General features: G+C 47.5%; 2 protein-coding genes across 5 annotated transcripts in view; both read left to right on the forward strand.

The window, feature by feature from the left end:
* LOC143639426 (uncharacterized) overlaps positions 1-25,559 on the forward strand; it is an 831,269-nt gene that overhangs the window by 630,534 nt on the left and 175,176 nt on the right.
* Positions 1,659-24,645, forward strand: Uba1 (ubiquitin like modifier activating enzyme 1). 4 transcript variants are annotated; one of them, XM_077107562.1, is made up of 27 exons: positions 4,886-5,095; positions 9,253-9,377; positions 9,523-9,639; positions 9,768-9,826; positions 9,912-10,080; positions 10,175-10,309; positions 11,201-11,307; positions 11,564-11,654; positions 11,758-11,890; positions 12,367-12,464; positions 12,566-12,712; positions 12,841-13,017; positions 13,123-13,227; positions 13,319-13,399; positions 14,386-14,541; positions 16,043-16,208; positions 16,345-16,541; positions 19,248-19,312; positions 19,552-19,747; positions 20,417-20,491; positions 20,598-20,787; positions 22,131-22,219; positions 22,452-22,544; positions 22,673-22,864; positions 23,843-23,944; positions 24,049-24,149; positions 24,319-24,645. In XM_077107562.1, exons 3-27 carry the CDS (start codon positions 9,523-9,525, stop codon positions 24,452-24,454), a joined length of 3,177 nt encoding a protein of 1,058 aa, XP_076963677.1. In that variant the 5' UTR covers positions 4,886-5,095; positions 9,253-9,377; the 3' UTR covers positions 24,455-24,645. The 4 variants fall into 4 exon arrangements, with proteins under 4 accessions (XP_076963679.1, XP_076963678.1, XP_076963677.1 ...); XM_077107564.1 differs by lacking the exons at positions 4,886-5,095; positions 9,253-9,377 and adding an exon at positions 1,659-1,752; XM_077107563.1 differs by lacking the exons at positions 4,886-5,095; positions 9,253-9,377 and adding an exon at positions 1,820-1,840.

The raw sequence follows: 25,559 nt of genomic DNA on the forward strand, positions 1-25,559 counted from the left end.
TACACTTGCCTACAGTATTCAGTACTGTAATGTGATGCACACATTTGTAGCCTAAGAGTAAAAGTTAAACCACAGATCCTAGGTATGTAGTAGGTTATACCATCTAGATTTATGTATGTTTATATCTATGATGTTTATAACACATCATTAGGCAATGCAATGACTTTATATACAATACATAATTACTGTTACTTATATAATTTATACAATATATATTCACATATGAATTTATATATATTTTTTGTAGTGTTGAGGATTGAACCCAGTGCCTTGCACGTACAAAGGAAGTACTCCACCACTGAGCTACAACCCCAGTCCCCGAGAATACATAATATACACACTGAATTTACAGTAAGACATTCATCAGATACAAATGTATGTGAATTATTTACATATTGATACTAGCTATCACTGTATGCAAAACTTGGTCCTTATGTGTATTCTTTTTTTTTTTTAGTTGTAGATGAACACAATACCTTTATTTATTTTATGTGGTGCTGAGGATCGAACCCATGCCTCCCGCATTCAAGGCAAGCGCTCTACCACTGAACCACAAATGCAGACCTTTTTTTTTTTTTTTAATAAAGAGTGTCCACGCACTTCTGCCCCTTTCAATGCTTTATTTACTCAAATTACTCAATACAATTTCACTCTATAGATTATTTTTTTTTAACAGAGAGAGAGAGAGAGAGAGAGAGAGAGAGAGAGAGAATTTTTTAATATTTATTTTTTAGTTTTCGGCGGACACAACATCTTTGTTTGTATGTGGTGCTGAGGGTCGAACCTGGGCCGCATGCATGCCAGGCGAGTGCGCTATCGCTTGAGCCACATCCCCAGCCCCACAAATGCAGACCTTTCTGTGTATTTTTATTATATATAATTTATATTATAGATGTAACTTTTAGTGGTAGAGGGCTTGCCTAGAATGCCAAGGTCTGGGTTTGTTCATCAGTACTGCAAACAAACAAAAATCAAGCCCACCCAGAGACTTGTTTCATCCCAGCTACTTGGGAGACTGAGGGAAGAGGGTCACTTGAGCCCAGTATTTTGAGACCAGCTTGGACAACAGAAGGGAGACCCTGTATTATAAAAAATAAAATAAGTGATTTATATTATATAATCACAGATACCTACTATGATACATATTTATATGTGAAACTATAATTTTTACTTATTTTTTTTGTTTATGGTCCCACTCCAAAATGTTAGTTTCACGAAGGCAGGACTCCCCATCACTTGGCCCACAGCTTGAGCTCCATAAACGACAAATGAATGAACTCCTTTGGCTACCTGAGCCTCAGTCTCTCCATCTGTAGGATGGGTGTGCCTTTTAATCTGGAGGCACCATCACTTTCTGTTCCCTTTTCCCATCGCACAGAGTACGGCTCCCGGAAATCCTCAGCTCATGCTTACATTTTCCCGAATTCTGCGCGCTGATACCCACCACGTGCACCAGGCACTGGCCAGACAGGACTACCAACCCCAGCATGCCACTCGCGTTTGGGACGTACCATAGCTTGTAGGGGTATATGGATCTGAAACGGGCTCCAGAAGCACTGGAGCAGAAGCAAACACCCCTCTTGCCAAGCATCTGTGGTACATTCCAGACCGGGGGCCCTCTAAGGCCCCGCGCTTCCGACCTCCGCGCAAACTCTGGTTCTTCTTGCACGACCGAGGTGGTTTGCTCTTCCGTTGCCCCGTGGCTTCGGCTCATCTCCAAAAAGAAGGCGAGGCTTCCGCCCGGCACAGGGGGTGAGCTGGAGCACCTTTTCCCCAAGCCCCTTGGACAGCATTTGGAGGAGGGCGCTCCCCCATCCCAACTTTGGGGATCCCTTAATGGGTATATCTGGTGACTACGGGCCCGGGGTGGCATTTATGGGATGTCTGCTTTTGAGAAGACCCTTAGTAGGCGACCTTTGGGGGACCCTGGGGTGGGATTTGGTAGTCTGGTAGTCTGTTTCGAGGAGTACCCCTCTGAGGCAGGCTTATACCCTCGGAGGCAGGACTTAGGGGTAGGCTAGGGGAGACTTAGGGTCTGTATATGTGTACTCGTCCGGCAGGATTTGGGGTGTTTCCTTGAGAGAGAGAAGTTGGAGATTACTAACGTCTAGGCGAGGTTTGAGGAGGGCTTGTTTCAGGACAGGACCCGGTGACAGTGGGAACGTTCGGGACCGACGTGGCATTGTGGAGGTATCTGTGGTCTTTGTGACCCCGGGTTCTATGATGAAGTCTCCGCGCCTGATGAGGTTACTCGGGACTGCGAGACTAGACACGTTGGGGCTCGGACCCAGGGAGAGGAGCCCCCCAGTTTAGGCTGGGAAAGAGACAATCTGCTAGGCTCTTCCTGAGCGGACGTAGTGCTTCCCGGCCTTCGTTGGTCGCGGCTTTTTTCATTATTCATGAGGAGGTGGGGCTGTGGTGGGAACCAGTTTTTGGTCTCTTTCGCACCTGGTTCGCCAGAGGTATCTGCTTGCGAATTATTCTCGAGGGGGCGGAACAGCGTTCAGAAGGGGCATGCTGAAGGGGTGTTCCAAAGCCTGCCGTGCAAACTAGAGTTTATTGCTTATTCATACAACAATCAATCGAGGTGAGTAGTGCCCCGAGTTTTTTGAGACTTTTCTAGGAGCCCTGTACCCAATTTATGAGAGGCGTGGTTTTCGCAGCTTCATCTGCATGATCCGCGGTTAGATTTCTCTTATAGATTCCAGGATTGAAGCCCTGTGTCTGGTGAAGGATGAGGCCTCGGCATTTCTTTCCTTCTGGCCCAGTAATCCCAGATTATCAACCGAGCCTCTGGATTCAAATCCCATGGCTTCATGCCAGTTGTGTGATATTTAGCCAAACTTTGAATGAGCATGAAAAATGGGTATCTGGATAACAGGTATACGGATAAAATCGCTCATTTAGCGACTTTTTAAAAAAGATTTTTAGTTGTGGATGGACACAATACCTTTATTTTATTTATTTATATGCGGTGCTGAGGATGGAACCCACTGCCACACACGTGATAGGCAAGCGCTCCACCATTGAGTTACAACCCCAGCCCTTAGTGACTTTATAAGTCCATTTTATCTTCAGAAAAATCCTAGGAGGTATGTTATTATTATTCCACTTTATAGATGAGAAAACTGGGACACAGGAAGGCTAAGTAATTTGCCTAAGATCACACAGTGGCCCAGCCAGGATTCAAACCCAGTCAGTCTAGTTCCTGAGTCTATAGTCTTAATAATCAAATGCTATAACATCCTTTCCCCAAGTTAATAGTAGCACCACTGCTGGGCACAGTGTTGTACACCTGTAGTCAGGCCACTAAGGAGGCCCAGGCAGGAGGATCACTTGAGCTCTGGTGAGATCAGCCTGGGCAATACCCTATTTTTTTTAAAGGACACTACTATTGTTAGTTATATAGTATTTACTATGTATCAGTGTTCTAAACCCTTTCTACAAATTTAGGCATTTAAACTCCAACCCAAGCCAGGCACAGTGATGCACGCTCCCAGCAACTCAGGAGACCAAGAGAATCTCAAGTTAGAGGCCAGCTTCAGCAATTTAGGGATACCCTGTCTTAAAATAGATAGATAGAGGACTGGGGATGTAGCTCAGTGGTAAAGCACCCCTGGGTTCAATTCCCAGAACAAAAAAAGAAAGAGGGGGAAAGAGGAAAAAGAAACTCCAATGCAAGGTAAGTTACTGTTATTTTGATTTTCTGGATGGGGAAATAGTGGCCTAAGTTGGGGGTTTCTGTAGTAGCTGGAGATATCCTCACCCATAACTAGTTTTATATTAATGTAAATATGTTTGTGTGTATATATATATATACACACACACACATAGTATTTTAAAGATACACGTATATGTAATTTAAAAAATTTAGCAGTGTTTTGTGGCGTGGCGATATTGTTCTAAGGCTCATTCCATAATTCACTTTTTCTGATTTTCATAACAAATTCATCTCTATGAGGTGGATGGGTTAAAACACAATTTTAATCTTTACAGTTGTGGAAACCGAGGCACCTGTCAAAGGCAAATAGTGAGTCTGGATTTGGTTGGACCAAGGCAGCCCTGGTTCCTGAGCAGTTAGTCAGGGATGGGAAGGAGGGGCTTATGCTTTCCACTGGGTTTCCCTGGTCTCTGCAGGGTCATCTATTATTACTCACGAACAGGAAGGCATAACCACATTGCCTTGACTATGTATCATAAATCCTTATTTGCTGGGAGGGTTATCTATGAATGTTTATGGCCATTCAACCTCATGAATAATTAATAAACTGGGTGGGACCTTTCTTGACCTCTCTGAGTTTCCAGGTTGAGCTGCTGCAACAGCATCATTCATTATTCAGGAGCCAGGGGACCACGGTTTTCCCTGCAGTAGCCCCATTTCCCAGAGTACAAGGTATTAGATGCAGCAATAGGCGGTCCTGCCTCTTTTGTTCCAGCCCACTGGGCCTTATGCATTATTCATGAATAAGATGCAGGCTTGGTCTCCTTGGCATCCAGGCTGCTGCAAGATCATTCATTATTCATGAGCAGTGGGTGTGGCTGCCATGTTTTAACATCCATTCTCTGGTTGCCTGGTGTTAGAACCAACTACCTGGCTTCGTGTCTAATTCACAATCAGGAAGCGTGGCCTTGAGGTTCTTCCTTGGTTTCCATGACAGTCTGAGTGCAACAATTCATTCCTTATTAATTTTCAATGGGGCGTGGCCTCTTGTTTTACCTGTTTTCCTAGTTACTGCCACAGTACCCACCAGGTGGAGCTGTTCCCCTTCTAACCAAAAGAGTCACAACCGGGCAGGGAACATACATGATTCATGAGTGGGCGCGGCCCTCCTGCATCCGGGTTCCTGGGGGTGGGGCCCAGGGTTTTGTTCCGGCCTTGGGCTCTGCGGCCGCCATCTTGTGTCGGCAGAAGGGAAGAAGGTGGCAGGGAGCAGCACCACAACCACAACGGCCGGGGGAGGAGAAGGCGGCGGCGGCGGCGATTCTACGCGGCCCAGGCGGCGGGGAGGAGGAGGAGAAGGAGGAGGGTGGCGGCCGGGCTTGGCTTCGGCTCCTTGAGGAGTTGGCGGCGGCGCGACCCGGGGAACCGGCATTGGTAACAAACAGCCTTTCTCGGCACCTGGCCCGGGGCAGGGGATTCGGGAGGCTGTGGAGAGGCCTGGGCTGGCGCTGTGCCAAGCTGATGTCTGGGCGGGCCGCTGTGACTCCGGTGCCAGTGATCAGCGGAGAAGGGAGCGTGCCAGATTCAGGGGCGCGGCCGATGTTTCCCATCTGGGACCACCGGCTCTCTCTCAGGGGCTGCAAAATCTGACCTTGGGGTCAGACCCACCCAGATGTGCTTATGGAGACTCAAGTTCAACATCCTTAGGTACCTGACTCCATCTCGAACCTTGTATCAGACCATAACTTCCTCCACTTTCCCATAAGGGCACTAGGATCAGCATTGCTAGGTTAAGCCCTTTCCCATTGTGTGACATTAAAGACTTTCCCAGAATCTCCCTTTAGACTCCTCGTGGCTTCCAAGAGGGGCCAGACTTCAGGGAGGGTCCGTAAGGCCATCATTTCTGGGAGAGCACCTTCTCTAGTAATTCCCTTAAGACATCCGCTGGCCCACCCCCCCTCCTCTGCCCCTTGCATACACTGTCTGCCTTTAATGGGATTAGACCCTTTGAAAAGCCATTTTGCATTTTGGCCCTGGCCATCCTTTTGGAGGCCCCTTTATACATCTGAGGTCTCCGAACCCAACCTGACCCTAGCATCTTCTATCAGATACCCCCTCTGGGCCCAGCATTTCTATTCAGAGACTGCTCTTAGCATCTGCCTTTAGAGATTCCTTTCAGTTCCTAGAATCTGCCCTTAGAAACTTTCACTACTTTGGGTAATTCTCCCTGTTGTGTGTTTCTGGTGTTCTCTTCTGACACTACTGCTCAGGGGCCTTAGCAACTTCCACATCAGATATCAGGGAGGAACTATTTAGATACATGATCCTCCATTAAAAATACCCTGCCACCATCTGTTCTTGCAGACCCTGTTGGCTTCTACCCCATTCTGTTGGACAATCCTCTTCCGGACCCAACCTCTGCCTTCAGAAGCCAACCAGGGTTTTAACTTCTCTTAATCTCACATCAGTCTTCAGAATCTGGTCTCAAATCTTTTCAGGATCTCCAGCATCTTCAGTCAGAAACCCTCAGCTTCTCTTTCCAGCCTCATAGAATACCAGTATTATACCCTAACAGGCCCACTAGACCTCCATCAGAATTGAGGGGACCACCCCCCACTCCCGCCAAGCATCTACTTACAGAGCTTGCATGGGATTGAACATAATTGGTCAGAGAAACTAACTCCACTTGAGGACCTAGCCAGTGTTTACTTACTAACGTTTTTAAGGCTAAAACTGTCTGGATTCATCTTTCTTTCTCTGTCTGGTCTGCAGCTATGGTACCTAGCATATCCTGTCAAGAGAGATCCATGCAGGGCCTTTGTATTCCATTAGAAATCCCTCCCCAAGGGTCTGTCCTCAGAGACCTCTCCAGCCCCTCAACATCCATTCTCAAAGCCTCCTGGGACTTTAGGCATTAGTGTTATATACCTCTCATCCTGAGAAACAGTTATTTTTTGGTGGAGGGTTTTTCTGTGCCACCAGCATCCTTGGGCTCTAAAATCTCCCTCCCATTCCTTGTGCAGCTTCCCCCAGCAACTGATCATCTTCCTCCTTGCAATGTCTGGGGGCCAACTGAAGGTTCTCAGACCTCCCCAAAAGATCCTTTTCCAGAGATGCAGATTTGAGTGTTTCCTAACACCGTGGCTGGGTCCCCCTGGAACTTCTAACATCTCCTTTTCTATCTCCCTCAGAGCTCCTTGGGTTCAGACAACTTCTTCCTGATTTTCCTTTCTCACATTCCCAAGGAATTATCAATTAACCCTTCCCAGGAAGCTTGGCAGGCCTTAGTATCTCTTTTCTGTGCCCTAGTTTCTCCATCCTGATCACTTGGCTCTGTGCCTGCCACTTCTCAAACCTACTTCAGGACTCTACCCTCAACTGTGGTTTGAGGGTAGATCATGCTCTGGCTTCACAATCATCAGTTTGGAGACTGCAGGTCAGTTTTGAAACCCTCTAAGCCACAGTTCAGCTTTATTAAACAATTCACATAGTATGCATTTGATAGGGGCCTGAGCGCTTGTTGAGGGTATACATGGTGATGGTGGTTGTGGTGATGATTTTTGCTGGATGTGGAGATGTTTAGCTCCTTTCTGGGGGTTTCTACACCAAACTCCTCCTCACCTTGAGAAAGGGCTTTTCCAAACCTTGGCAATTGAAATCCACTTTTGATCAATTATCCCAAACCTGCTTAGACCCTTGCAGCCAGCACTAGGGGTCTAGAGATAAAAGTTCCAGTTATTAAAGAACTTTCTGGCACTGGATCATCTCTGATTTAAGGAGTAAGGAGAGCATATGTCCTAAATATACCAACCAAATGGCAAGGCAAAGATATAACTGAGTATTGGAGGTCCCTGCAGGTGTCCTTGCAGGATCTCACGTGTTCTCAGGTCCGAGTTCTGACCACAGACCTTGACTTCTTTAACTCTCCTAGCAGTCCCTTGAGGACAGTTGTATTTGTCCCAGCTTTTGGATAAAATGGAGCTCAGAGGAAATGAGATCCCTACACTGAGTCAGGGAGCCAGTGAATGGAAAATAGTAATTGCCTTTGTCTCCTTCCTAACTTACCGAGCCTCTTCCTATCCAGGTTGGTTCTTAGCATTCTCAGCAATTTGATCAGCAGACTCATGGGCCCTAGCCAGCCTCCTACCTCCTCTTGTTCTTTCCCTTACCCTCTCATACCTTAGCCCTCTGGGCAGGGCCTGGAGCTGGGTCCTGTTTACCCAGGAAAATTCAACAAACTATTCTCCACAAGCTGTGTGACTCTGGGTAGGCAAGTGGAGTTGTTTCTAAGCCTTTGTTTTCCCATTTGTGATTTGGGCATAGGGTTATGTGGTTCATGAGCATTGTTAAGATTAGACAAAGCCTTTTACCCTGGGGTTGACTGGCAGTAAGCTTGGGGTAGACCGTAGGGAGCTCTTGTCATTGTGGTTAGTGCTAGAGTGTGACAGGTGCCAGGGTGGAATCTTAAGTACTTGGTGTGGTTGGGTATCAAAAAAGGCTTGGTTGGAAGATCAGTTATGTGAACAGAAAACTTCAGGGTAAGCAAAGGTTCAGTGCTTTGAGGAGGGAGCATTGGGGGTGAGGGGAAGTGATTGTGGGTCCTCTAGTCTCTAGCATCTAGATCTAGCCACCCCCTCCCGTGGCCCCTCAGAGTTCATTGCCACTGCAGGCTGTATTCTGTCTCTGCAACCTAGTGTATGACCCTTAGTAAGTCACTTGACTCTGAGCTCAGGTTTTCTCATTTATCCAGCAAAGACGCTAAATCCTGCCTTGTGGGGTCAGAGCCATTGAGGGAATGAAACTTGATAATAGTGGGAAGTAGCTTGGGCTTCAGAGTCAGCAGATACTGGTCAGGTCCCAGTTCAGCCATTGTCTGTGGGAATCTTGGTCAAGTCATCAAACATCTCTGAATGAATTTTTTTCTTCCTGTGTGAGTTGGGGGTTACTATTGTAGTCTAAACTCCACAGGGGTGACCTGAAGACAGATTGGAGACAAGGCTCGTACGATGTTTGGTATGGTATCTGGCACAGGGAGGACTCCTAGTGAATGTTTATCATACTGTTAACCTGTTTAAGGGATTCCACATATAGATGAGACTTGAAGTGTTTTCTATCTTCTCTTTTTAATTGGCCTGGACTCATTTTCCCCTCCCAAAGTTTGAGGTTGGATAGTTGGGCTTTGTAAAACTCCTCCCTGACCCCCTGGGGACTGTGTTCTCAGTAGGGTATCCCCTGCCATCATGCCACCCTGAAGAGTGTGATACCCTGATGACTGTCCAAGCATTGTTTCCCTCTTGCACATCCCCCTATCCCCATCCCTGGGATTAAGGGAGAAGAGAGTGAGGAGAATGGCTGCTTGGTGTTGCCTATCTCCTTTGTGCCAGGTCTGTGTTTTTTCTCGTCTCAACCCCTTGGGGAAGGTAAACTGTATCATCACCCCTATTTTACAGGTGAGGAAATCGATCCCCATAGGGGTTAAATGATACCCGTCAAGGAGCAACATGGTCAAGATTTGAAACCAAGTCTATCCTGAATCCACATCCCTCCTCTGACCTCCCCACAAGTAGTCTTGTCGTTTCTTCACCCCACAGGATTGGAGTCTCTCCCTTATTTTCCTGGGCTGGGGAGAGGCAAATGGCTTAGTGGTCAACAACGTGGATTTGCAAGCCAGACCACCTGGGTTCAGATCTTACCCCCAACAGTGGTGTGACCTTGGGCAAGTCACTTCATCTCTCTATGTCAGTCTCTTGTAAAACAGGGTTGCTAATACATTAGTCTTCCTAACCCCATAGTCATATTAACAAGCAGGAAAATGTTCTTGTGTGCCCCAGGCTCACTTTGAACCTCCTTTTCCCCTCTAGATGTCCAGCTCGCCGCTGTCCAAGAAACGTCGCGTGTCCGGGCCTGATCCAAAGCCGGGTTCTAACTGCTCCCCTGCCCAGTCCGTGTTGTCCGAAGTGCCCTCGGTGCCAACCAACGTGAGTATCTTCTTCCTGGAGACTGACAGGCATGGTGGTGGGTGGGAAGGTCCTTTGTATCATTGTGCATCTCTCCACACCCCATTCCTGCACATCTCCCTAAACCTGTTCTTGCTCTCGATCCCTAGGGAATGGCGAAGAACGGCAGTGAAGCAGACATAGATGAGGGCCTTTACTCCCGGCAGCTGTAAGTGGGGCTAAGGCCTGGCTGGGGTAAGAGGGTAGGGTTGGGTGGGCCAGGCCCTGACCTGTAGTGCCCCCTAACTTGGCAGGTATGTGTTGGGCCATGAGGCAATGAAGCGGCTCCAGACATCCAGCGTCCTGGTTTCCGGCCTGCGGGGCCTGGGTGTGGAGATCGCTAAGAACATCATCCTTGGTGGGGTTAAGGCTGTCACCCTACATGATCAGGGCACTGCCCAGTGGGCTGACCTGTCCTCCCAGGTACCTCTTCCCAACCCCATTCTCCCTGTTGAGGCACTGGCCCCACTGCCTGCCATAGTCTCTTCACTTTCCCCCTCTACTTCCCTCTTTGTAGTTCTACTTGCGGGAGGAGGACATTGGTAAAAACCGGGCTGAGGTGTCCCAGCCCCGCCTCGCTGAGCTCAACAGCTACGTGCCTGTCACTGCCCACACTGGGCCTCTTGTTGAGGACTTCCTTAGTGGCTTCCAGGTACTTGGGACACCCCCCACCCTCCTGCTTAATTCTCTCCAAGCCCATCTCTAGTCTGTTCAGTGTTATTCAGGATTTAACAGGCCAGCCTGGGCACCAGGTTTTGTGTTGGGAAGTCTAGAGGATGGATGAACTCTAGCTTTACCTGCTGTATTTTGGCACAGGTCACTTTGACCCTGTGCCGTAGTTTTCCTGTTTGTAGACTGGGCATGGCAGCAGTACTGACTTCATTGGGCTTCTGTGAGGGTTAAGCGTTTAGAATAACAGTTGGCACATGGTAAGGGCTATATGGATGTTTGCTAAATAAAAATTCTGAGCTGGAACGAGGGACTGTGGGAGTTGAGGTTCTGCCTTAGGAGTCCCTGAGGGCCAGGGCACTAGAGCTGCACCCTAGTGCAGCAGTAGCATCCCACCTCAGTGGGCAGGGATGGGCTCTTGGGGAGAGAGCAGAGACTCAAAGATCACTGCCTGCCAAACAGGCGTTGTCTTGAGAACCAGGAGCAGGCGGGTGTGGTAGGAGTGAGCTCAGACTTTGGCTCAAGACAGTTTTACTCCTCCTGGGTCTTGCAGGGCATCCAAGGTTGTAGGCAGAAAGCGGTGGGTGTTTGTCAAACAGGTGAGTCAGCTGTTCTCCAGGCTCTGCGCCTAGCTATGTCTTTAGCTTTCCTGACATAATGTAGGGATGCATTTTTCTCTACACGGAGTTTCACCCTTGCTAAGTGGAATTGTACCCGCAGCAGTCTTCCTTAGGAAGACTGAATCAGAAAGACCCCAGACATCTATACCTTAAGGACTACTTGAGCCCTCCCCACCTCTGCCATTGTTTTCTCCCCCTTTCCCCTCGTTCCCCATAGGGCTGGGCCCTTGGCCTGAGCCTCCACTTCTCCACAGGTGGTGGTCCTGACCAATACCCCCTTGGAGGAGCAGTTGCGAGTGGGTGCATTCTGTCACAGCCATGGCATCAAGCTGGTTGTGGCAGACACACGAGGCTTGTTTGGGTGAGTGCTGCCCCTGGCCCTCTTTCCCACTAACCCATATCAGGCCCAGGCCAAGACCCCCAGATTGTCACTGCATTCATCCCTCCTCAACCACCTGAATTTTATATTTTGTGTGTTCACCTTTCCCCATATGGCATTAGCACTGTCTGATCCCCCCAGTGAGGCACTGAGTTTGTAGATATTGACTGCACTTTGAAGGATGTGTAGGGCCTGTGTGCATGGGTTTGGCCATCAGTCTTGTCGTCTTCCACTATAGGCAGCTCTTCTGTGACTTTGGAGAGGAGATGGTCCTTACAGATTCCAATGGAGAGCAGCCTCTCAGTGCTATGGTTTCTATGGTCACCAAGGTGAGGAGACCAGCCTCAGGAGGCCTGGCATGCAGATGGGAAGTGGTAATCCTCCCTGTCTGCTCCCTGAGCCTGCTTCTGAGGCTCACTCTTCTTTAACCAGGACAATCCCGGTGTGGTTACCTGCCTGGATGAAGCCCGACATGGGTTTGAGAGTGGCGACTTTGTCTCCTTTTCAGAAGTACAGGGAATGGTTGAGCTCAATGGAAATCAGCCCATAGAGATCAAAGTCCTGGGTGAGCTAAGTCCATGGGGGCATCGGAGGAGAACTGGGTAGGATGTTATAGGGAGGAAACGTATCCCTGGGGTTCAGAGTGAGGGGAGACACATCCTGAGTGGCTGAGATGAACCAGAAACAGACTCCATCAGTGCTCGTGGGCATGGGAAAGAACTTCTTTATGTTTGAATTGCCATTCCTGGGAGAAGGAATATGTAGTGTTAGAGTTGAGCAGGGGAAAGATGCTTGAATGGGGCAGATCAGGGGATCCACTCATGTCTGAGCTCATTTGGATAGGAGTAGAGAAAGGGTCTCCATTGGAGAATGGGGGCCAGGGACTACTCAGGGCCTCATGGGGTCTGAGCTGGCTCTGGGGTAGAGGCTAGATGGTTTTTAATGTCTGGGCTGGGGCAAGGATGGTTTTTTCATTATCTTGTGGGCATTGTGGATTAGAAGGAGGGTGAACAGACTGATGACCTCCCCCATCTACCATAGGTCCTTACACCTTTAGCATCTGTGACACTTCTAACTTCTCTGACTATATCCGTGGAGGCATCGTCACTCAGGTCAAAGTACCTAAGAAGATTAGCTTTGTGAGTGTGTGAGGGGAGCAATGGGGCATGATTCTAAGCATTTCCAAATTCTTTGATCCTTTCTTTTGGTTCTAATGTCCTTCCCCTATCCAACCCCCCAGAAATCCTTGCCAGCCTCACTGGCGGAGCCTGACTTTGTGATGACAGACTTCGCCAAGTTTTCACGCCCTGCTCAGCTACACATTGGCTTCCAGGCTCTGCACCAGTTCTGTGCTCAGCATAGCCGGCCACCTCGACCCCGCAATGAGGTAGTGGGGGGTGGGTGAGACAGCCAGGACATAAATCCTTGGCTCTAAAGGCCCACCATGCCTCTCAGTCCACTCTCTTCCCTACCAGTGGCCTGACAGGGCCTCATTTGGTTCCTTCTGCCCCCCAGGAGGATGCAACAGAACTGGTGGCCCTAGCACAGGCTGTCAATGCTCGAGCCCTACCGGCAGTGCATCAGGATAGCTTGGATGAGGACCTCATACGGAAGCTGGCTTATGTGGCTGCTGGGGACCTTGCACCCATAAATGCTTTCATTGGGGGTCTTGCTGCCCAGGAGGTCATGAAGGTCAGCATGGGTGGAGTGGGCCTCATGCTTTCCTGACTCCATCATTTGCTGTCCATCTGTATCAGGCCCCAGTGAACCACTGACCACCTCCTTCCCCCTTGCCAGGCCTGCTCTGGGAAGTTTATGCCCATCATGCAGTGGCTATACTTTGATGCCCTTGAGTGTCTTCCAGAAGACAAAGAGGCCCTCACAGAGGACAAGTGCCTCCCGGTATGTGAGTGGAGCTCGTGGCTATGGGGAAGGCATCCTTGGTGGCATATCTGGGAAGGCCCCTCTGTGATCCTCTTTTCACATTCCTCAGCGTCAAAACCGTTATGATGGGCAAGTGGCTGTATTTGGTTCAGACCTGCAAGAGAAGCTGGGCAAGCAGAAATACTTCTTGGTGAGTAATTCCATTGGAAAACCTGCTACCTTCCTTCCTCTGGCCTCTAACCACTTCTTACGTGCTTTAGGGGGAGGGTCTTTTTGTTTTTTTAACCACCTCACACCTTATTTTTGTTACCGTAAAGAAGATTCAGGTGTAGCCCCTGTTTCCTTCTCTGGTGCCTTGTCATTAAGATGATTTTGGGTCAGTTATTTATTTATTTATTTATTTAGATACTCAGGGGCACTTAACCACTGAGCCACATTCCCAGCCCTTTTTAAAAAATTTTTTAGTTGTAGTTGGACACAAAACCTTTATTTCACTTATTTATTTTTATGTGGTGCTGAGGATCGAACCCAGGGTCCCGCATGTGCGAGGTGAGCGCTCTACCGCTGAGCCACAACCCCAGCCCCCCCAGCCCTTTTTTTTAAAAAAACTTTATTATTAGGGCTGGGGATGTGGCTGAAGCGGTAGCGTGCTTGCCTGGCATGCGTGTGGCCTGGGTTCGATCCTCAGCACCACATACAAATAAAGATGTTGTGTCCGCCGAAAACTAAAAAATAAATATTAAAAAATTCTCTCTCTCTCTCCCTCTCTCTCTCTCTCTCTCTCCCTCTCTCTCTCTCACTCTCTCTTTAAAAAAAACAAAAACAAAAAAAAACTTTATTATTTATATGCAATGCTGAGAATCAAACTCAGTGCCTCACATGGACTAGGCAAATGTTCTACCACTGAGCCGGCCCCCCAGCCCTTTGTTATATTAAGGTGCTCAAGGTCTTGCTAAATTGGCTTTGAACTTAGGATCCTCTGGCCTCAGTCTCCCAAGTCCCTGGGATTCAGGTGTTCACCGCTGTTCCTGGCTATGGGTCATTTCTTAAAGTCCTGGAACCTGCAGACATGGTGTCAGACCTTCTGCTGGCTCTAGGACAAGTAAGGAGCCATGGATACTTCATATCAACCTGTGTCACTCTGATTTGCTTTCATCTATCTTGGCTGTTTCTTAGGTGGGTGCAGGCGCCATTGGCTGTGAGCTGCTCAAGAACTTTGCCATGATTGGACTAGGCTGTGGGGATGGTGGAGAAATCATTGTCACAGATATGGACACCATTGAGAAATCAAATCTGAACCGACAGTTTCTATTCCGGCCCTGGGATGTCACGGTGAGTCAGGTGTTGTGAGAGTTAGGAGATAAGGCTTTTTCCCACTCCCAAGCTCAGTGTGTTTCACTAAGAGGACTCCTACAACTGAATATTTAGTTGTACTTGTAGCTATGATTTATTACAGTTAAAGGACACACTGCACTATCAGCAAAGGGAAAAGGAGCATGGAGTGAAGTCAGTTGCAAGTTCTTCTGAGTCCTCCCTCTTGAGGACATGCTTTATTTCCCCAGTTGCAAATTGTAATAAGACACATGAAATGTTGCCGATCAGGGAAGCTTGTTAGAGATTAGCCACCCAGGGCTTTTATTAGCAGGTGGTCATGTATGGAACTCATGTGTCAAACTTCTGGACTCCAAGAAGGAACAAAGAAAGGTGTTCAACATAAACCATGGTGTTTGCATCAACAGTTTAGGTTCAGTGAGTCAAAGATGAAAGTTTCTAGACTCTAGCCAGATGCCAACCTTGGAAGCATGCCTTTCTACAGATTGTGGTTTAGTCAGCTAGGGTCACTCCTCTGCACACATTTGTAACTGAGTTATACAGGGTTCTAGCGGAGAAGCCCGTAGAGGACAATTTATATTTTAGCCTGCCCAGTATCTACTTTCCTTCCCTACTGGGTCATTCATTTATTATATGCCAAATAGTTATTAAGGTAGCAGGTACTATTTTAGATATGTGAGATACATTAAAGAATAAAACAAAGTTTCTGGTGGGGGAGACCAAATAGTAAATAATATATAAAATATTGATAGAATACATCAGTGAGCTGTACTGTTCATGTTGCTGGTGAGCAGTTCTGCAGATGATACAGCAAAAACACTATAAGGAAAGTTGAGTATACCAAGGTCAGTTTGCAGCCTTGATTACTGTGTTTAAGGAGAGGGCTGGGGTTGTGGCTCAGTGGTAGAGTGCTTGCCTAGCATGTGTGAGGCACTGGATTTGATCCTCAGCACCACATAAAAATAAATAATAAAATGAAGGTATTTCGTCCATAGTCAAAAATATTAAAAGTTAAGGAAAGCCTCATTTCTGCAAGACCTTAGTGGGTGGGAGTGCCCTTTTCTGGGGAAGAGTGCTCCAGGCATAGAGAAGACCCCACGATTTACCCTGGTGGGGAAGGATTTTAAGCCAAGGAGGTGTGTGACCTGACTTAGGCTTTAAAAGGCCTCTGCCTTTCCTGTGTGCCAGCAACTTGGCTGTGTTTGGGGAAATCAACCCTGCGTATTGTTATCTGAAAGAACAATATATGTTGGGTTAAAAAAAAAAGATGTTGCCCACTATCTCTAATATGTACTTGTCCTCTGCTTCCCTGGCCATGTGGCATTGTCATAGGCTATCTCTTCTACTAAACCAGGGAGCTCTTGAACTCACGATCTCCTTCTTCTCCAGTATTAAAATAAATCCTCAGGTGGATGGCTCTCTATAGATATGTATCAAGATAGCACAGAAATAACTGGGCCATGTTCCTCCACACTCACCCTGGAACTCTTCACCCCCTTAGAAGTTAAAGTCTGACACAGCCACTGCAGCTGTGCGTCAGATGAATCCACACATCCGGGTAACAAGCCACCAAAACCGTGTGGGTCCTGACACAGAGCGCATCTATGATGATGATTTCTTCCAAAACCTGGATGGCGTGGCCAATGCCCTGGATAATGTGGATGCCCGTAAGTTTGGAGGCGGGTGAGGAGGTCAGGGTCAAAGTTGTGTGTGGATGTGCATGTATGAGGGCTGTGGGTCTTCCTGTCCTTTACTGATGTTAAGTTTCCTCCTCTCATATCTTTCCCCTCTATCTCCGCACAGGCATGTATATGGACCGCCGCTGTGTGTACTACCGAAAGCCGCTGCTGGAGTCAGGCACACTAGGCACTAAGGGAAATGTGCAGGTGGTGATTCCCTTCCTGACAGAGTCATACAGCTCCAGCCAGGATCCACCGGAGAAGTCCATCCCCATCTGTACCCTGAAAAACTTTCCCAATGCCATTGAGCACACTCTGCAGGTGAGTGGCTGTGGTGAAGGAAAGAGGGTAGCCCCGTGGCTGCTGCTAGTCTCTCAGCCACAAGGCCCTTAGCCTTCGGATGTTGTAAGCCTAAGTGAAAGATGTGCTTTTTCTCCAATCTCTCCCCTTCCCCCACTTCTTGCCTGGCAGCCTAGGTTTCTAGGATGACTCATTCTTTTTTTCACTTCTATTTTTAAGTTTTTCTAGCATGTAGACAAGTATAAACAATACTATGCTGGGTACTCAAATGCCACTCCCTCTCTAGATTTAACAATTGTTAATGTTTTACCACATTTATTTCTTAGATTGATATAGTTTTTTCTTCTTTGTGCTTGAGTGTCTTGGATATCACAACACTTTACTTCCTACTATTTCACTCTGCCTCTGCAGAGTAAGGATATATTTCTGTATAATAGGGTCTTTTAACCTCAGAACGATTGACATTTGGGGGCTGAGTATTCCTCTGTCCTGGGGATGCTGTCCTGTGTATTGTAGAGTATTACCCAGCATCCCTGGATTCTACCCACTAGATGTCAGTAACACCCCCTCATCACTGTAACAACTAAAAATGTCTACAGACATTGCCAGATGTCTTGGGGGATGGGGGTGTACAAAGTCACTCCTAGTCGAGAACTACTGCTATCTAAGCAAAGCACCATTTTCATAATGAACAAAATTAATAGCCTTTTTTTACCATCTCCAAATTATTTGTTTTCTAATACTTAGTCCATATTGAATTTTCCCTAACAGTTGTTCAAAATGAGTTTTACAGCTTGTTTGTCAGGATAATTCTGTCTGAATGACACAGACACATGCGGAACAGCACACATGTCATCTAGCTGAAGTCTTACAAAGTGAACATGCCAGGCCACAATACAGAGTCTAAGGATAACCAGTGTTCTATCAGAATAAATCTCAGCACGGTGTTGGAGGCCAAATCATTAGGACTGGTTAGGAGTATGGGGGTGGGAAACAGATCAGTTCCACCTGTCACTTTCCCTTGTGACTCTGCGGTTTCAAAGTGGACGTGTCTATATTTGTGCATCCACCAGTCTCATTAGACCATGTATGACCTTGAACTGAACCTCTTTGTTCTTCATATTCCTCCTCTAAAATGTGGGATAGCAGTAGCAACTACTTCACAGTGCAGCTATAAAGACCTTAACACTTACTATATAACTGGCACTGTTTCAAGGAACCTTTAAATATGTTCACAGGGAGCTGGGCCTGTAGCTCAGTGGTAGAGTATTCATGAGTTCAAGGTCACACATGGTCTAGTGAGAATGTGGTAGATGCACAAATATAGACACATCCACTTTGGAACCGCAGAGTAACAAGGGAAAGTGACAGGTGGAGCTGATCTTTTTCCCACCCCCATACTCCTAATCACACTGAATGGTTTGGTTTCTAACACTGCACTGAGAATTATTCTGATAGCACACTGGTTATCCTTAGATTCTGATTTGTGGCCTGGCACGTTCACTTTGTAAGACTGCAGTGGGTTAAATGCCCAGCTCTACAAAGAATATACTCACTAGCAACCCCATGAGATAGGCATTGCTGTTACAATGTCTATTTAGAGGTAGGGACATGGAAGTCAGGGGATTGACATGTATGCCTGAAGTTACAAAACTACATAATATACAGCAGAGTTGGGATTTGAATTGCAATCTCTAACGTTTATATTCTCCAAACTACGTCACTAATGACTATTTCCTATCCTAGGAATTCTCAGAGGATAGAGCCTTTGTTGTGTTTTCTGCTGAGTCCCAAGAGCCTTTTTGTTTTTTTGTACTGGGGATTGAACTCAGGGGCATTTTACCACATTCCCATCCCTATCTATTTATTTACGTTGGTACCAAGTATTGAAACCAGGGGCACTTAACTACTGAGCCATGTCCCCAGCCCCTTACTACATTTTATTTAGAGACAGGGTCTCCCTAAGTTGCTTAGTGCCTCCTTACGTTGCTGAGGCTGGCTTTGAACTTGAGGTCCTCCTGCCTCAGCTTCCCAAACATGTGCCACCTCAGCCAGCTTATTTGTTAATTTTGAGATGGGTTCTAAGTTGCTTAGGGCTTTGGTAAGTTGCTGGGGCTGGCCTCGAACTTGTGATCTTCCTGCCTCAACCTTCTGAGTCACTGGGATTACAGGTGTGTGCCACCACACACAGCAGATATTTTTCTTTTTTATTGTGATGTAGCATATATAGAGTAAGATACACAGAACTCAATTTTTTTTTTTCCTGATACTAGGGGTTGATCCTAGAGGTGTGTTACTGCTGAGCTATATCCATAGTTTTTGTCATACATATGTTGGTGTAATTACTGTTCAGATCAATTCAATTGTTTTTTTTTTTTTCTTTTTTTGGTACCAGGTATTGAATTCAGGGGTACTCAACCACTGAGCCACACCCCAGCCCTATTTTGCATTTTATTTAGAGACAGGGTCTCACCGAGTTGCTTAGTGCCCCAAAGTTGCTGAGGCTGGCTTTGAACTTGCGATTCTCCTGTCTCAGCCTCCTAAGCCGCTGGGATTACAGGCATGCACCACCGTGCCCGGCTTAATTCACTTGTTTTTTTTAAATTGCAGTGCTGGCATTGAGGGAATGGGGAAGGTTGTGGGGACTTCCCCTTCCAGAGCAGCCATGTATTTTACTTCCTACTTGCTTTTATTCACTGGTGGGCTTTCTCATGCTCTTGTCTGCAGTGGGCTCGGGATGAGTTTGAAGGCCTCTTTAAGCAGCCGGCAGAAAACGTTAACCAGTACCTCACGTGAGTAACTCACAAACCCCCTCGCCATCTTCCCTGCCTGCCAGACAAGGTATCCTGTCTTTTCTCTATCACTGTCACCCTCAACACCAGGCACACTTTTCAAAGGAACCAGTGAATGCTTGGGCCTCATACTGCTGGGGGTCAGGAATAGCTTTCCATGGAGAAGGTGGGATTGCCCTGGAGCCTACTCCTAGGGTCTCTGTGTAATCTTGTCCCTTGGCCCCTCCGCTCCCTGATAGAGACCCCAAGTTTGTGGAGCGGACATTGCGGCTGGCGGGCACCCAGCCATTGGAAGTGCTGGAGGCCGTGCAGCGCAGCCTGGTGCTGCAGCGACCACAGAACTGGGCTGACTGCGTGACTTGGGCCTGCCACCACTGGCACACCCAGTACTCTAACAACATTCGGCAGCTGCTGCACAACTTCCCTCCCGACCAGGTAATGCCCACTTGCCGGTTCCATTTGACCACATGCATTTCCCTGCAACAGGAGCCTGCCTGGGCTCTCCAGGAGGCACCTCCCAGTTACTGGTCCAGCCATGGCCAGTACCTTGAATTATGGGGATCTCAGAAAAATGATTATGCCAGACCTGTTTGTTCTGTTTCCCACTCCATGGAGATGAGGTTTCTGTTTTCCTTACCTATGGTGCGGGTTGAGTTAAATCCTTAGGCCTCATCAGGACTGTAGGAACTATGGGTTCAAATCCTAACTCTCTTTGAACTTAGACAAGTCACTTCCCTGCACCTCAGTTTCCTCAGCTGTGAAATAGGAACAATGATAATCTACCTCATGGGGTATTTTGTGAGGATTGATTAATTAGTATTTATTGATAATAAGTTAGTTCATTGCCTAGTAATCAATAAGAGTTTTTTTTAATGGCTTCCTATCTTATATAATGTAAATGCTAAACAAAGCCCCTGGTTCCCCTGGCTTTGGAACTTCCATCTACAGTTCACTACAGTGTGGGTGTTTTGATATTGACTCCAGTCATCTTTGAGTGCCCAGCCAGGGATAGTGAGGAAGATTGGAGCCAAGATGATGAGTCAGGATTGTCAGAGAAGCCTCTAATTGCAGATACTGCTTCACAAAAATTTCTCTCTCCTTTAGCTCACAAGCTCCGGAGCCCCCTTCTGGTCTGGGCCCAAACGTTGTCCACACCCACTCACCTTTGATGTCAACAATGTGAGTCTCCTCCTGGGGTTTCTTGGGATCAGGTAGAGGATGGGAAATGAGGTGGTGCTCCCCACCTGAGGGCTCATATACTTACCCTGCCCCTGCCTTCCCCCAGCCCCTGCATCTGGACTATGTGATGGCTGCTGCCAACCTGTTTGCCCAGACTTATGGGCTGATGGGCTCTCAGGACCGAGCTGCCGTGGCCACACTTTTGCAGTCTGTGCAAGTTCCCGAGTTCACACCCAAGTCTGGTGTCAAGATCCATGTTTCTGACCAGGAGCTGCAGAGCGCCAATGCTTCTGTTGGTGAGGGTGTTTGGCCAGTAGGCCAGGAGTTATGACCCCTACTTGTCTCCAACCCTAGTCTATCTTCCCCACCAGTCCTCTTCCCCTGGCTCTGTGACCCCAGGCCTGAGGCTGACCCCCACCCCCAACACCTTTTGCACATCCCTTTCTCTGTAATATGAAGAGGATCAGTTGAGTCAGATTATCTCTCTGCTCCTTCCCACTTTGGCCCTCAGGAGAAAGTCTTTTGTTAAGTTCTTGCTCTGTGTATATTTGCCTTGGTTTTATTCTTTACTCTCTTTTTTCTTGATCTGTTCATTCAGGGTTTTAGTCTTCACCAGTGATCTCCCCTGATATCTACCTGCTTTGTCGTCTTCCACATCTCTCCCATTTCCCCATCCACACATCTCGGCCCCCTCCCCACCCATTTTCCACATGCATCTTCACCCTGGTATTGTCCTCCATACTTAGGCCGAAGTTTACTGACACCTTGTCTATATATTTATTCTCCTGTCTTCCCTTATATATCTGTAATGCATCTGAAACTCTCTACATTAACCTTCCATGTATCTCCTCCCATCTCTCCTTTCCTGTCCCTGTCTACCTTCCAGAATATCTGCCTTTCATGTTCTCCGTATATTGTTGTAATCTTTCCTTTTAACATTTTCTTTCATCTGCACATATTCTTCTCCTGTTTCTTCCCACACATCTCACCCTTGGTATATACCCTTTTCTTCCTCATTCTCAAATCTGCCCCTTAGCTGCTTTTTCCTCTGTCCATTCAATTCATATTTCCCCCCATCTTCCTCTCCATATATCTTTTTGTGTGTGTGTGTGTGTGTGGTACTGGAGATTTAATCCAGGGCCCTGTACATGCCAGCATGGTAGGCAAGTACTTTACCACTGAGCTGTATCCCAGCCTTTTATTTTTGAGTCTGGGTCTTACTAAATTTCTCAGGCTGGCCTCAAACTAGCCATCCTCCTCAGACTCCTGAGTAGCTGGGATTACAGACATGTGCTACGGTATCCAGCTCTTCCATGTCTTCCTATCTCCCTCTATATCATTTTCCATAAGATCTATACTTCTCCTGTTTGATCTATACTTCTCCTGTTTGATCTATCTCCCTTTCTCCTAACACCTTCATTCTGTTCCTTAGAGAAATCTCTCTTCATTAGCCACTACCCCCCTCTCTCCATCCTTTTCAGGTTTGTACTATTTTCTAGCTCTACCTCTCTGCTTTGCCCCTCTGCCTTCCTAGAATATCTCTCCTTTCCAAATCCTGTATCTACGTAAATACCTTTTGCCCCACATTTCAGACCCTTATTTGGATCAAAGGGCTGACAGCATCCTTCTCTTTGTGCAGATGACAGCCGTCTAGAGGAACTGAAGGCCACGCTGCCCAGCCCAGACAAGCTGCCTGGATTCAAGATGTGTCCTATCGATTTTGAGAAGGTGCTTGAAGAGGGCCCTGGGTAGGGCAGGGGTGTGGGCTGAGAATGGATTTCTAGGGATTTAGAGTCCTAGATCATGAGTTTATCATGTGGCTCTGAATCAATTGGTGGTTCTTAGCCATCTCTCTGTGATCTGAGGAAGTCTAGCAAGGTAATTGCAATGGAGAACACTTGTGTTGCTAGAGGCTAGGAAGTCTCTTCCTCATCTGATCCATTCTTCCCATTAATAACAGGATGATGATAGCAATTTCCATATGGATTTCATTGTGGCTGCATCCAACCTCCGGGCAGAAAACTATGACATTCCTCCTGCAGACCGGCACAAGGTGAGGGGAATCTAGGACTGATGTTCCACCCTCTCCTGGGCTTAAGTTGCTGCATTCTTCCCTTTCTGTAGACCCTGAACCTCTTGCTACTTAAACACTACTACCTTTGGTGTCTTCCTATCTCACAGAGCAAGCTTATTGCAGGGAAGATCATCCCAGCCATTGCCACAACCACAGCAGCTGTGGTTGGCCTTGTGTGCCTGGAGTTGTACAAGGTAGTACAAGGGCACCGACAGCTTGACTCCTATAAGAATGGTTTCCTCAACTTGGCCCTGCCCTTCTTTGGCTTTTCTGAACCCCTTGCTGCACCACGTCACCAGGTAAGGGCCTGCATTGGGAGATGGGGTGTGTCTCTATAGAGCTGGCTTTAGTTTTTCATCACACCTTGTTACGGGGTCAGTTTCTGTTGACATGTAACCTACTCCTTTTGTACACTCTTTGTTCATTTTTTCATTAATCACGTTGTTTAAGTACCTGCTACTTGCTGAGCACTGGTCTGCTTCCCTCCTGTGGACACCCTCAGAAAAGATGGGGTATATGAATTGTGTCCTGAGAGATTGTTAATTATCAAATAATCGCAGCTGACATTTTTTGGATGTATACTAAATGCTTCACTTGATTAATTGAGTCATTCAAATATTTATTGAGTACCTACTTTGTGCAAATCGTCTTTTTGGTGCTGAGGTTATATTCATAAAATAGGTTATATAAATATCAATTTGAATGATTTTGGAACTCCCAAAGAAGAACAGGATAGGGAGAGGCTTGAGAGTACCAGGGGTTGGTGAGTTTGGTATTTTATTTTATTTGGTGCCAGGAATCAAACCCAGAGCATTACATGCTGAGCCTGTGCTCTACCACTGAGCTCCAGCTCCAGTCTCAGCCAGGAGTTTGGGGTTTGAAATGTGGGATGGTCAGGAAATATCTTGCTGCAAAAACTGATATGTTAGCTAAGTCTTTGGGGAAGGAGAGGGGATAAGCCATGCAGGCCTTGGTGGAGACTGGGGACCAGTCCTTGCACAGGGGTATTGAAGTAATAGTATACCTGGCGTGTTGGGGAATTAGGTCAGAGGATGAAGCAGGTAAGAGATGAGAAGACTATAGGGTTCCAGTGGCATAAGATCTTGTCAGTCATCAGTAAGAGTATTTTGCAGGTTACTCGGAGTGATGTGGGGTCCATGAGAGAGTTTTAACAAAAGTTTTGTGATCTGACTTAACATGAGTGTAAGGAGATGGAGGTGACAGGGGCTGACCCTCTGGGGTGACCCTCATCTTAATCTCCCCTCTTTGTGCTGCAGTACTATAACCAAGAGTGGACACTGTGGGATCGCTTCGAGGTACAGGGGCTGCAGCCTAATGGTGAGGAGATGACCCTCAAACAGTTCCTAGACTACTTTAAGGTAAGGACCCTTACTCTTTTATCCTTCCTGGGAATGAGATGTTCAGGTGACTTGCTGGCCTGTCCATTCCCCTGACACTGCTGTCCCCCATCCCTCCCCTCCAGACAGAGCACAAATTAGAGATCACCATGCTGTCCCAGGGTGTGTCCATGCTCTATTCCTTCTTCATGCCAGCTGCCAAGCTCAAGGAACGGTTGGATCAGCCGTGAGTTGGCTGCTGGGTCAGCAGGGGAGGTCTTGTGTCTCTTGGGGATTCTTAACTCCCAGCTCTGCTGGGATACTTTACGTCCCTTCACCTGCTCTGCCCCCACCTACCCTCCCCTCTTCTCTTGCTTTCTGCTTTCCTGAACCTGTACCCTCACGCTCACCCCCAGGATGACAGAGATCGTAAGCCGTGTGTCGAAGCGAAAGCTGGGCCGCCATGTGCGGGCGCTGGTGCTTGAGCTGTGCTGCAACGACGAGAGCGGCGAGGACGTCGAGGTCCCCTATGTACGATACACCATCCGCTGACCTGCCTATACTCACCTAGGCTGGCCCCAGTTCCCCCTCCCCAGGTCCCTTCCATCCCTGGGTTCCCATTTGGCAGTGGCCCAACTGGCCAAGCCTGGTGTCTCCTCTTCACCCCCTACCTGAATCCCAATTGCCACTGCTTTCTACCTTGTTTGGAACCTGACTCCTAATAAAAAGATATTAACCCAGAAGTGGCCTGCCCTGCTGGTTCCAGGGAAGGAGGGGCTTCCTGGAGCTATTTGGTTCTGATGGTGGCCAGCTGCCAATTTCCTAGCAGAGAAAATATAAGAGTTGCCACCTCTTCTTGCTCTTTCTCTTATGAAAATATGGAGGCACCAGTGAGGCCATAGAGTAGGTACCTGAGTCCATGTGATTTTGATTGGAGGTGGGTACAGATCCCACCTTCTCCAGTTTAACTGCAAAGAGGAAAGTTTGAGCAAGCAGGCTGCCAGGGCTTGGTCAGTGTTTTTTGTGTCCTTGGGGTAGATCCCTTCCCATCTGACTCCAAGTTCTCAGACACTGCGTAGGCCTTTACAAGATTCCTGGTGGTACCAGCAATGGCTTTGGTGCCTTTACTTCAGATCTCTGCTCCAGGGAGCTTGAATGGCTCTGCTGGCCTGAGGAATGTCACTGCCTTCAGACATACTGTGCAGTTTTTATGGAAGTATTTGAGAACATCTAGAGAGGAAAAACCTCTTTTCTGTCTCACCCTGCCCTCCTTGGCTCCACATCTACCTATATGCTTCTTGAGAGTACTCAGGCTTCCTAATCTTCGAGGGGAAACCTGGCTATTGGAGCAGAGAAGTTATCATTGGTTAGTGCAAGCAGGAGGAAGCTTGCCCTCACCCCCGCTGGGACTGCAGACTATAGAGTTGCCATATTCTGGCTTTGGTCTTGGCTGAGCGCTCCAGACAGTTGAAGACACCAATCTGGCTGGCCACTATCAATAGGTATCTTCCTCCATTGGTACTAGTGCCTGGTTCCTAAGGATACCACTCATAAATCTGTTCCTTTCCTTCAGGAACCAGTTTCTCTGTCCTCCTTAGAAACAAGACCCCTCACTTCTCCACTTAACTGAGTGTTGGGAATATCTCAATACATTCCT

Source organism: Callospermophilus lateralis, chromosome X (assembly GCF_048772815.1).
Source record: "Callospermophilus lateralis isolate mCalLat2 chromosome X, mCalLat2.hap1, whole genome shotgun sequence".
Lineage (NCBI taxonomy): Eukaryota > Metazoa > Chordata > Mammalia > Rodentia > Sciuridae > Callospermophilus > Callospermophilus lateralis.